The sequence below is a fragment of the Hakea prostrata genome, chromosome 6 (genome assembly GCF_041222555.1).
Source record: "Hakea prostrata isolate BN-2017 chromosome 6, UWA_Hpros_2, whole genome shotgun sequence".
Classification (NCBI taxonomy): Eukaryota; Viridiplantae; Streptophyta; class Magnoliopsida; order Proteales; family Proteaceae; genus Hakea; species Hakea prostrata.
In genome coordinates this window covers 24,904,461-24,917,479 of record NC_142605.1, presented here as the reverse complement: position 1 = coordinate 24,917,479, position 13,019 = coordinate 24,904,461, and the positions used below count along the sequence as shown (strand labels likewise).

Sequence of the window (13,019 nt, the reverse complement as noted above, 5' to 3'; positions counted from 1 at the left end):
CCAATAACTCCACATCAGCCCACAGCCATCCGCAACCCAATAGAATCAACTAATCTAGGCCCACCAGAAACACTTATTCCAAGCCCAACAGAAGTACCTACCCTGGACCCATCAGCAATGTCTATTTCAGACATGGGTGGACGGGATTTTTATTTGCAGCCCCTTGACACCCCATTTATCGTGCCCATGTATATTAATCCTCGTTTCCCCTCTTTCTTCCCCCTGTCTCCCTCCCCTTCGGGTCCTTCTTCTTTCTTTGTCCCTTTCTCCCTTTTCTCCTTGTTCTCTTGTTCCCCTTCTTTTCTCCTCCCTTTGGGGTTCTTTCCTCCTTCTCGTTCTCTCTTCTCTTTGGCTCTGCTTTATTCTCTCTCTCTGTGTTTTCTTTCGTTGCTTCTCGGTTCTTGTCTCTCGTGACTTTGTGTATCCTTCTTGTGTTCTGTGTCCTCTGTTCTGTGCCGCTCGTGCCCCCCCGGTCGTCCTGGTTGTCTTGGGCCCTCTGTGGTTGGCTGCCGCCTGCGTTGGCCTGCTCTCGTCTCGGTTCTTTGTGCTCTCCCCTCCCCCCCTGTGCTCTTCCCGTGTGTCCGTGCTCGTGTGCTGGTTGGTGGGGTCCTCGCCCTTGGTGGGGTGTGTGTCCCGGTGGGGTGCGCCTGGCTTCGGCGGTGCTCGGGGGTTGACACTTCCTTGGCCTGGCGGTTTTGCTCGTCGTGGGGCGTCTGTCGCCGTCTCTACCTCGGCCGCGCTCTTGGTGGGCGGTCCCTCGCTCCCTGCACTGGGGCTTCGGGCTGACTTTTATCCGGTCGCTTCTTGGCCGGCATCGGGCTGCCCGGGGTCGTTCGGCTCGTGGGGTTCTCACCTCTGTTGGAGGTCTCGGTTGCCGGGACTTCTCTTCGCTTCTGGTGGGCTTCGTTGGCCTCGCGGCTCCGTCGGGTGTCGTCTTGCTCGGCTTGGGTCCTTTGGTTTGGGGCGTCTGGCCGGCATTGGCGGTGGGGGGGGGGGTCGCCGCCACACGGGCCAACAAGTTCTCTTCGCGGGGGTGGCGCGGGATTCCAGCCCAGCAGTGCTTCCTTTGTGTGGCCACATTGGGCTGGGTTGCCCCGGGCCCTGTGCCTCCTCGGCACGGTGGGGGGTGCCTGGGATCTTCGCGCTTGGTGCTATCGACCAGGAGCGCCCCTCATCCGGGGTTGTGTCGTGGTGCGTATCCGGCTGGCAGGGCCTGGTTGTCGGGGCCCCACTTTGTCTCACGGGGGGCGCGTTTGGGGCTCCGGCGGGGGGGCCTTGCGTCCTCGGCCGCCCTTCGGGGGTTGCCGGAGTCGTGACTTGGGGCTTGGGGCACCGTGGCTTGTCGGTCGTGACTGGCGCTTCGACTTGGTGCTTGGCTGGTTCTTGCCGGTCGGTCGTCCTATGCCTTCTTACGGTGTGCTCTGGGGGGAGCCCTTGTTGGTCCCCGTCGGGACTGGGGGCCGGCTTCTTTCGGCCATGCACTGGGGGCCGGGGCGTCACACTTTGGCGCCTCTTGGGCGGGGTGTCCCCAGGCGCGCCGGAGGTCGGCTCTGGGGTTCAGGCGTGTGCCCCCGGTTGCCCGGCCTCACCGGCGGGTTGGCGTGGCTGTCATCTTAGCAGCCCGGTGAGGTGGCCCAGGTGCGCCCGCTCGGGTTGGTCTGGTGGTTCTCCCCACAATTCGTCCTTGGGGTGCACAGGCGGTTCGTCGGTATGAAGGCCCGTTCAAGATCATGAAGGCGGGTGGTTTCTTACCAACTAGACCTCCCACCAGCTCAGATCCATCCTGTCTTCCATGCAGTATGTTGAGCCTTACCAAGAAGATCGGAGGATCCTAGTCATGGGCTTCTACAGGGCATCTCGGCGTCGACATCCTTGACAGGAGGCTTATATTGGCGGCCGGTTCGCACGCGGGTGCCTCCGGTCGGGTTTTGGTGGTGGAGGGTTGCCGAGGCGAGCGTTGGGCAGCCATTGTGGCGGTTCCAGTATATGGGTTCCTGTGACCCGGCGTCCGTGGTGGGGAGTGCCGGCCCTTTATCGTGGCCCTGATAATATTAATGCCATACATGGTTTAGCCCACTGCTGTTCTTGGGCCACACCGTCCCCCACTTGAAGATCTATGGGCTCACTTGCCCACTTCTAGGGGGAGATTCTAGGGTCTTTCTGATTCTTGTCTCTGATGTCCCTGAATTCTGCCCACTAGATTTCCTAACCATTAGTTCTGCACTTGTACAAATCACAACCATTCATTGTTCCTACCTCACCTATAATGGGAGGTTCATTTGTACAAGCATCAACAGTGATCATCGTTCTCTCGGTTCTCTTTGGCTCTAGCTTTATTCTACTCTCTCTGGGTTTTAGGGGACTTGTGCAGTAGTGCTAGTGCCGGCCGGTTGGCAGTCAATAACTAGGCCGTGACACCCATGACCTCTCCTGCGCCAATGGCTCAAATTTAGTCACATAATTAAAATTAAATAAAATGATTGTAAAAGAAAAAGTAGGGATATATGTATAAATACAAAAGTTTCTTTTTTTATTATTTATTTTTTATTTAAAGGTTAAAAGTTTTGGAATTTACAAAATCAAGTCACCATTCTATCCGGCCAATCTCCAAATTCCCAATTGCTCTCCGCCTCCTTGTCGTTCCACCACCACCGCCACCTGCAAACCTTCTTCGATACCAACCAACCAACCCTCTAATAAAAATAATTATCAAGGCTAAAAAATGGGACTGAAGACTTCACTAAGATTCTCTTCAGCTAGCCAAAGGCACAAACGTTGAACACCCATTTTGAAATAAACCTCCAATTCAGTCAAAAACTTAGAGCTTCACACTAATTCAACATCAAGCAACGATCCCTATCATAATTCGATTTCTAAAAATGAAAAAGGGAAATCAGGAAGAGAAAAAGCGAAGAATCCAAACCAGAGTTCCAGATAATCCGACACAAATCATTCTGCAAGATGAACTTATCTTCGGAAGCCTCCTGCGAAGCATCAAGCTCTCTCTGCCCTGCTTACCCAAGTGTCATCAGTCATCACCATGGAAGTATCCACTACAACCAACGCCTCTGCCTTCAGCACAGAAGTAGAAGAACAACTCCTCGTTGTTTGATTCCCAGAAGGGGTCAAGTTCTCATTGGCATTTTAAAGCGCATCTTCTCCTATTTTGGTAACCGGAGAACCCGTGGCCACTCTTCCTCTGTTTTTCCATCCAGTTGAAAATTTTGCTTAACGTGAAGAAATTTTCACTATTTCCAAATACCCAACTCGTGATTTCCCTCAAATTACCTTTTATTTGAGTTTATCAGTTCTTACCCTTAGAATGGATTGCAATCGAAAACTACACAGCCTAGATTATTGCCTGACACTGGTTAGAACTAGAAGATCAGAGGCACAGTATAGACAGACCAATATCAAACAAAGAGAAGTAGAATATAAAGTATACCTTATGTCAGAACCACTTACCCGAATGTAGTAGACGAAGCGAAACAAAACTAGTACAAACTCTAACAGGGTGAGTTGAGGTGTATGTACAGTACTCTTCCTGAAGGTATTTGAACACCCCCTTCAGTGCAGACTGGGTTTGACCTTGACGTTCTCACCTTCAATATACAACAACTCATTAGATCTGAAGGCTAGCATTCCAACAAATACTACTTGCTAAGGAGATACGAAGGTAGTATACAAACAAGAATGAAGAAAATCAAAAACGGAATTTTTCTAACTTTAGAATACGAATTTTTGTTTTTCCACCAAAATCCGAGTGACTTTTGTTCAGAGCTTCACCTCTATTTATAGGCTCGCATAGACACCTTCAAAGAGCTACATCTGTACGTAAGGTCACCTTCAGAGAGTTGTGACTGTATGTATCTGTATGATCAGTCACCTCCCTACAGCAAAACCCAAAACCGGGTTTTTTGGATCCAGGACCATTTTGGGATTTAAGGGAAAAGTAAGAAATCTACACTTTTTTCAAGAATTTTCCCACCCCACCTTTATTCCAACAAACAAACGCAGCCTAAGGAATTGACAACTTCCTATATGGTGGTTGGACTCTGTCTTGAGTCCCAAAGACATAGGCTTTAAGCCGAACTCCATCATCTTTGCCTTTCAATTCTCTTGTTTCCTTTGTATGCATGATTTATACATAATCTTCCTCTTTCGTTTTTCATGAGATTAAGAAAATCTCAAGCTCTTTCCTACGTCTGCAATTTCAAGTTTTGTATTGTTGGCAATATTGAAGTAATTTTGGTAGAGGATTAATCTGTTCGTTTTTTTCTGTTTCAAAGACAATAATTCCCTTCGCAGAGACCATTATCGTTTCTTACTTCTTTTCGTGATCTAGTTGCCTGAATGATCCTATTTGTTTTGCTTATTGTGATAGCTATTAGCCTATTACTACTGACTAGAGGTTTCTATGGTGATTTTCTGCTAGGATAGTTTTAGTAGCAGGAAAGAGTAACTTTTTTTTATATTTTGCAGTCGTTATAATTTTATTTTAGGAGAGATTGTCTTTTTTTTTTCTTTCATTGAGGTAAAATGAGAATATTCATTATTTTTAGAACTTAATGTATTCCAATTACATTCAAATTTTGTTTTTTTTGGTACTGTAATTTTTTTAATACTAAAAATGAAATGTCGCCGATGGGTGCGAACCCAAGATCTCCCCATGGGAGTCTGGGCTTTTAACTGCTCAACTAACCCACCATTGGCAACCGACAAATATTTTCACTCTTCTACTATTTAAAGGAGGAACGAGTGCAAGATTTTGAAGCTAAAACTATCTTGGGGCACTTGGGTTGAAACAGAAGGAGAAATCACTCAAGAATTCCAGCAACAGCATAAATCCATCCTGGAGAGTGAAGGTTTAAACAGACTCATCTCTCCAAGAGGTCTTGGGAAGGATTCCCTCTCGGGTTGATGAAGCTGACAATGAATTTCTTTGTAGAATTCCTGAGAAGGATGAGATCAAGAAAGCGTTAATGGATATGACCCCTTTGAAAGCTCCCGATCCCAATGGAATCCCACCGGCCTTTTATCAGAAGCATTGGGACACTACAGGTGAGGACATCTGCAGCTTTGGGCAATTTTTTTTTTTAAAAATGGTCATATGCGACAGATCTCAGACTAAAGGATGTTAGTGATAAGGTGATTGATCTTAATCAGTCAACTTTTATTCCGGAAAGACTTATCTCAGATAATGTTTTTTAAGCTCATGAAACATTTCACTATATTAAGACTTGAAGGAAAGGAAGAAAGCGCTTCATTGTCATCAAATTGGACATTAAAAAAGCGTATGACAGAGTAGAATGGAGGTTCTTGTGGGAGTTACTAATGAAGTTAGGCTTCTATAGAAAGTGGACGGACATGATCATGTCATGTACAACCTCAATGACCTACTCTCTCTTGATAGATGGCACAATAAAAGGGGACATCAATGGGACTTTTCTATCCAAGACGCATGCGATTAAAACACCTGTTGATATACCGATGGGCTCCTCGGGAGGGACACAACCTCAGGAACAAACTGGGTGGGTTGATCCCGGTTGGATTCCCTCCCCCGGCGGGTCCGGATGTGGTGTTGTGGGGGGGGGCCGCATCCTTTATATAGCAACCGTGTCGCGCCGGCCACGGATAGGTTCGCGCCTCGGAGCCATCGGTCGCCCGGTTCACATCAAACCATCAAGAGGCATCACGCAGGGAGATCCCCTATCCCCTGTCTTTTTGTGTTATGCTCTCAAAAGCACTGTCATCCATCTGGAAAGGAGCTGAAAGAGGAGAACTAGTTGCAAGGTATGCAAATAAGGAATAGAACGACAGTACTTTTATCTCATTTGTTATTTGCTGATGATGTCTTACTATTCTCTGAAATTTCTCTCCCTGGCATTCATAGCATTAAGCATTTCCTGCAGCTTTATTGTAAGGCCAATTGAACCACCAAAAATCATCACTAGTTTTCAGCCCTAACACTCTTCACAGGTTCAAGAAGCTGATTTCCAGAATTCTAAGAATTCCTCTGGGCAACACCCTGAAGAAATATCTTGGCCTCCCAACACAATTTGGATTGTCTAAAGTGGACCTCTTTAGAGAGATCGGAGAGAAAACCACTAAAAAGCTTCAAAGTTGGAAGTCAAGGCTACTGTCTCCTGCTGGAAAAGAAATTATGCTCAAGGTTGTGGATTTGACAATGAACCTTTATGCTGCAAGCCACTACAAGGTTCCAAAAACTCCTCATGAAACCATGAGGAAGGCAAGTTCTATTGGGGAGGGGAGGGAGGATGAAAAGCAGAAGATATGCTGGATCTCTTGGGATCGGCTTTGTAAATCAAAAGAAAATGGTGGTTTGGTTCCAGAGAACCTGTGTAACAAAATAAAGCTCCACTGGGAAAGTTGGCATGGAGGTTGTTTTCTCCAACAAATTCTTTGTGGGCTCAATACATGAAAAGAATCTATTATCCTCCTTGCTCTTTCTTGGAAGCGCCTCTAGGCTCTAACCCCTCATAGGCGTGAAGAAGTGTTATTTAAGGGAGGGATGTGCTAAAATCTGGACTTATGTGGGTTATAGGAGATGGAGAGAGCATTAGCATCTGGGCAGATAACTGGCTTCCAAGCAGACCAAATTTCAGACCAAGCTTTCATTATAGAGGCAATCTTCAACTCTTCAAAGTATCTCAACTCATTGATCCTATTAACAGATGCTGGAGAGAAGATCTATCACAGACCATGTTTCATGACGATGATGCCCAAGTAATCAAGAGATTCTAAATTAGCATCAAAAGTAGAGAGGATGTTAGGGTCGGGGGACCTGCACATAATGGAAATTATTCTATGAAGTCAGCGTACCACCACCTACGCAACCTTGAGGAGAAGACGAATAGAGGGCACCCTTCATCTTCAAGTGGGCCGAGTAGAGCTACTGTGGAGTCTAGTACCTGGAAGACTATCTGGGAAAGTAATATTGTGCCGAAGGTTCAAAATCTAATGTGGAGAGCAAGTGCTAATGGGCTGGCCCCTGGGGAAAATTTGGCAAGAAGGAATATTCCAGTTGAACCTTCTTGGTTGCAGGTGTGGCGCCATTGAAACGGTAGACCACGTTCTTTGTACTTTCAGCAGGGCAGTGTGGTTTGCGTCTTGCTTGTCTTATATCTCCCCTCCCTCACTCTGAGCTCCATCGATTTTTCTAAAGCTGGAAGGGCTGTGTGAATGGTGACAACAAGCAACTAAGGGAGTTAGGTTTCATCTGCTGGAGAATATGATGGCACGAAATGAGTTTGTATTCAACAAAAAGGAATGGAGTCCAGTGGAGCTCTTTAGCAAGGCTCAGCAAGACTGGGAAAATTTGTGTAGCTTTTCACCTTAGGCCAAGGCGTCAGTTTTTGTGGGTGAGACTTTGGCCTTGAGAATGGGCCAACAGGCTTGCTTTGAAAGAGGCTGGCTTAGGTTCAAGTGGAATCAGACAACGAGTCTCTTGTATGGGCTGTGAGAATGAAGACATTCCCTTAAAGCTAAGGGAGAGATACACGGCCTGGTCTTGGTTGGGAAAGAAAACTATCAATTTTACATAGAATATGATTATAATAAATGGAATGGAAAAATTAAAATTTATGAAATAATGGTAGAGATGGGGTATTTTGTCATAAAAATTACTTACATAACAGTACCACAAAAAAAAAAAAAAAAAAAAAAAAAAAAAAAACCCTTTTAAACAAGCTAGTGGAATGTCTTATTTGGTCGTTTCAAAATATCAATGGACACAAATACAAAATGAAACTTTTTTGTTTGGTCGAATTTGACTTGGGTCAAATCTCAAGGAGGTTCAACTGAAAAATATCAAAAAAATTTGGAGAAATCATGTTTTCCACCCCCTGCATCCCACACACATCGAACAACATGGAGAGAAACATCAGGGGTTTTATTGGTTGGAAGGTGGCCCATTGTTATAGAGAGGCTAATTCAATGTCCGAATTTTTGACTAATTTTGGGTTTTTACAACTCTTTATTGGCATGCAGCATGCAACTATGAAAGATGATCTGAGACAATGAACTCTACAACCCTTGTGTTGATTCTTTTTAAGTTTTGATGTTTGAGTTCACATCCTTGTCTTTTTGGTTGGGTAGGTGACCTAACTAATTAGAGAAATTTTCAATTTTCTCTACTCTTCTTTTTTTTCGCTTCTTCACTTAATACATATAGACGATCAATTTTAAAGGCAAATTCGTGTTAAGGTATACATCAGATATGAACTTCAAGGAATCATGGATTTTATGTACATAAATAATTAAAGGAATGTCTTTGTATGAGGATATGATTTGAACACAATATGAACCGAATATGACTTGTATATTTTTCGGTAAAGGTCATTTGTATTTTTTTTAAAAAAGTACATTAGATTATTACTTGTATATTACTAGTTATAATAATTAAAAAAGAAAATGAAATTAAGGCTAGTATTAATTATAAAATTTTGCTATAAAAAAACCCACGATGTCGACATTTTACTAGTTTGACTTGCCAAACAAGACCATGTACAATAGGTAACCAAGAAGAAACCTTTTAAACGGCTTTAATGACAACATAGTGTAGACAACGCTGTTGTGTATAGCTAACACATTAATTATGTGTTTAAACTAATAATACTTATGGTCAAAAATACTTATGGTTTAAACTTTTTTTGTATCAATTCTTATTCTCTATTATACCTATTAAAAAAAATAAGTACAAGAATTCATTATTGGTCAAGAATGAAAAATATGAATTTTGTCAAAAATAAATTATGGAATGAAAAATAAGTTTAGTATGTTAAAATAAAATATTGTTAGAAAATGACAGTGGACAAAGTGAGAAAAGAGGAAAAAAATATGATTTTTATAAAAGGATGTGTATTGACTAATTTACCCTCATCTTAAATATAAAATTTTAAGTAAACCTTTGCATAAATGAAGAGAATGAAATTCTTACCATAATCCAAAATAGAAAAAAAATTCTATTATGGATTTTGAAGGTTTTTTTTTTATTAATTTAAATAAAAATATATTAATAATAGATGCTAAATAATTTAAAATAATGAAAAATTCTCATAATTGAGAATGATAATTGATACCAAAAACATATGGTGATGATAATTAATTTCCACGCAATGATTTTATTAAATTGTTATTAGTCCCTTTCCAATTGAGTTAATTACCTAGAAGTTTTATCCTAATGAAGGATCAAATTTCATAGATTGGAGTTCTACAAGGAGATTCAAGGTTCTCGTGTTTCCGCTTCAGAATTACTTGTTTGACACAAGAGTTTTTTGCACTGGATACGACCTTTTAATGTCAGCAACCCTCAAGGTTCATCGCATGCATTCAATGTCAGCGACACCCTTGAAGTACGCGGTTATGCATAGAGTGGAGAGAAATTTTAAATCCCATTGCCATTGATAATCCCTCTGTAGCTGCTTATTCTTCATTCTTCCTAGAACCTGATCTCTTGTACATGTTTCTTGTCTGAATTGATCTGATGATGAATATAATAATTGGTTGCAAGATTCAAGCCTCAAAGGTTGTACTAGTCCAGCAACATCTGTATAAGTTTAGTTCTTACCAACAAGTCAACCATTGCAAAATGTATAAATATGTACTCCTAAGATCGAACACCCACTATTATTGTAAAACTCTTTTCTTCTCCATTCATTCATGATGGGTGAGTTTAAGCTTTGTTCAGCAAAGATGTTAACAACACTTTCCCTTCTTCCTCTGCTTCTTCCTGTCTTGGTATCAGCTGATTGTACCTGTACACCTTCAGTTGATTCAGGAATCAACAAAGCACTGGCACTTGATTATAAGATAGCTGCCATATTTTCTATTCTCATCGGTGGTGGAATTGGTGTGTGTGTACCTCTTTTGGGGAAGAAATTTCCGGCTTTACGGCCTGAGAACAATATTTTCTTCATAATCAAAGCCTTTGCAGCAGGAGTGATCCTAGCAACAGGATTCATACATATATTGCCTGATGCATTCGACCAGTTAACTTCTCCATGTCTTGATCAGAACCCGTGGGGAAATTTTCCATTCACAGGCTTCATTGCTATGGTTGGCACCATTTTGACTTTGATGGTGGACAGTTTTGCTACTGTGTTCTATACAAAAATGAACTCTAGCGCTGTAACAACTCAACCTGCTGAGAACTCAGATGAGGAGAAAATTGGAGAAAAGCAAGCCCATCATGGTGGTCATGCACATGGCTTGGGCGCCCTGGCCTCTTATGATTCAGGTTCTTCACCACTTATCCGATATCGTGTCATAGCCCAGGTAAATAAATTATAGGAGCATCTGGAGAAGTTTCCTCATTTTTTATATGAATCACCATTATAGATCTGTTTGATTAATGTTTATTAATAAATTCAGGTGTTGGAGCTAGGGATTTTGGTTCACTCGGTGATCATAGGGATAACCATTGGGGTTTCTTCAAGCCCAAGTGTTGTAAAGCCTCTATTTGCAGCCCTAACCTTCCACCAGTTCTTTGAGGGCACTGGACTGGGTGCAGCCATTGCTCAGGTATATATACATGTTAATGCATGTTTTGTTCTCTTTTCATTTAGAAGTTTCTCTCTGTCTAGTTCTCTATAAAGGTCTCAAGGCATAAATCTTGTTTCATTCAATGAGCTACTTCCCTGATGTTTCCAGCCATTTGTGTTATGCACTAATTAATTTGAATTACAGGCACAATTGAAAGGCAAAAGCATTGCAATAATGGGAGCTTTCTTCTCCTTAACTACTCCAATTGGGATCATAATTGGTATAGGAATATCAAATATTTACAGTGACACTAGCCCAACTGCTCTTATAGTTGAAGGAGTACTCGATGCTGCAGCATCTGGAATCTTGATTTACATGTCTCTCGTGGATCTACTCGCAGCTGATTTCATGAACCCCAGAATGCAAACCAATCTTAAGCTTCAGCTTGGGGCATGCACCTCACTTCTCGTTGGGGCTGGTTGTATGTCTGTTTTGGCAATTTGGGCTTGAGCTAGCAAAAATCAGCTATTGTAAGATAATTCTTGGATGTTTCCTTTCTCTTGATGTTTGAATACCCTTCCATGTATTTGTATTTCCAGTTCCTTGAATACTATCAGATATACAGCTGAGCATATACTGCTGAGCACTTTCATATGATGACATGGTGTGTCAATGGAATAAACAAAGCTTAAATTGAATTTGAAGTATGGAGGGAGATCGATCTACCTGCTTGGGTTGCCATCTACCCACTTATGTTTTGGATGGAATTGTTGGATTGGATATCTGAAAACATGCTTCAATCTCAAATACTCTTCAAAAAAAAAAAAAAAAAAAGGGCATCAAAATCCGTTGGATTCATTCAGTTAAAATATTTGGTGCACTTGCAGAGGGCAAGGGATAAATATATTGAAATATATTGATCCAAGCTCTAGACATGATTGAAATATTTTGTGAATCAGTGAGAAGACATAAGAAGACGACTTGCAGAGAACATTTCTTTCTAAAACTGAAACAGAAAAAATGAATAAATAAAAAAATAAATAGTACTACTCAAATTGCTCGGTCAGAATTACAAAAATTCCACACTTCGAATTCTTAGGTAGTGGAACTTGAAAGAAAAAAAAAATGATCACGAGTAGTTTTTTATTGATGGTATGAGGGTTTTGGATTTCAATGACCACAAATAAGAGGTTTTCTCGATGGTATGAAGGTTTTGGCTGAGAATGATAGTATAGTTTGTCTCACCATGCTTCAATTGAGGTATTTGAGTCATACTCAATGACTCAAATATGGTTGAGGTTGTTGTTGTTTTTTTTTTTTATCCAAGGTTTATCCGGGCCAACTTGCATGCACCACGACTAAATATAGACGAGGCTTTGCCCCTGGCCCCGAGGGGATTTGAATTCTAACCTCCTATGTGGAAGCATTGGTCTTTTGCCAATTGAGCCACCCCTCGAGGTTGTGGTTGAGGTATTTGAGTTATACCCAATATATGTTTTAATATAGGTTATTGGATTAGTTACGATCCAACGGTGTAATGGACCTTTGCAGGAGAGTACAATTAATTATAGAACCTAGTGTTACTTTATAAATACTAGCTGGAAGCAATAGTCTAAGTATTCCAAACTAGATACTTAAAGTGTAATGCTTTAAGTAACCTTGTGCTTAAACCATAAACCCTTAATATCTTAAAGCATTATGAATATCTTCTTCTAGAATTTCTTCCGATGAAATCCAAAGCCGTTCCTAACTCTACATTATAGATGATGATCAATTTTTCAAACTAAATTTCAAAAGATTAGATGCTTTTCTAGATGAAAAAAAGAAGAGATCCATTCAGTTTGATACTAAATGTATGGTAAGATCTTCTATTAATTTTTAATTATTTATTTAAATAAAACATATTGGACTAGAGATGGTTTGTTTGTTGTAACACGTCATGTTGCTCTATATAATTTATATATCTAGCTTTGATTTTAATTTTTATTTATTCCATGATTCATATATTTATTCTATGATTCATACAATTATGTATTTATTTTTAATTGGGTATTCATGAATCGTTGGTTTTAAGCATACCACATCTCAGGCCAATAGAAGCCAGCAGCAATCACATCACTTGTTTTATGGTTTTTCAGCCTTTGAAATTATATTGAGCTTAATTGAATCTTGTACAAAGATTGGTCTGCGTATTTGAAACTAAATACTCAGGGTGTAATGGTTTAAACAACCTTGTGCTTAAACCCTAGAGCCTAATAGCTTCAGGCTATTCTGTAATGTTTCCTAAAGGTTTCTTCTTCGATCTTGATGCTTTCTATTCAACTACAAATCATCTTATCCTTTTTTTTTTTTTTTTTTTTTTTTTTTTTTTTTTTTTTTTTTTTTTTTTTTGAAGCGATTTGGGGTTTAATTTCTATGAGTTTTAGGCACTTGTGCTTAACTTTTTGTAGTTAACATAATTCCAGATGGAGCTTCAGCACTTGAGCTACTATGGGATGAGAAGAACTAGTTCAATT

The 13,019-nt window shown here is 41.2% G+C and overlaps 1 protein-coding gene across 1 annotated transcript; it reads left to right on the top strand.

Moving 5' to 3' along the window:
* Positions 1 to 9,684: 9,684 nt before the first annotated feature.
* Positions 9,685 to 11,013, top strand: LOC149012833 (zinc transporter 3-like). Its single transcript, XM_089159562.1, has 3 exons — positions 9,685 to 10,296; positions 10,393 to 10,542; positions 10,708 to 11,013. Exons 1-3 carry the CDS (start codon positions 9,685 to 9,687, stop codon positions 11,011 to 11,013), a joined length of 1,068 nt encoding a protein of 355 aa, XP_089015688.1.
* The last annotated feature ends 2,006 nt before the right edge of the window (positions 11,014 to 13,019 follow it).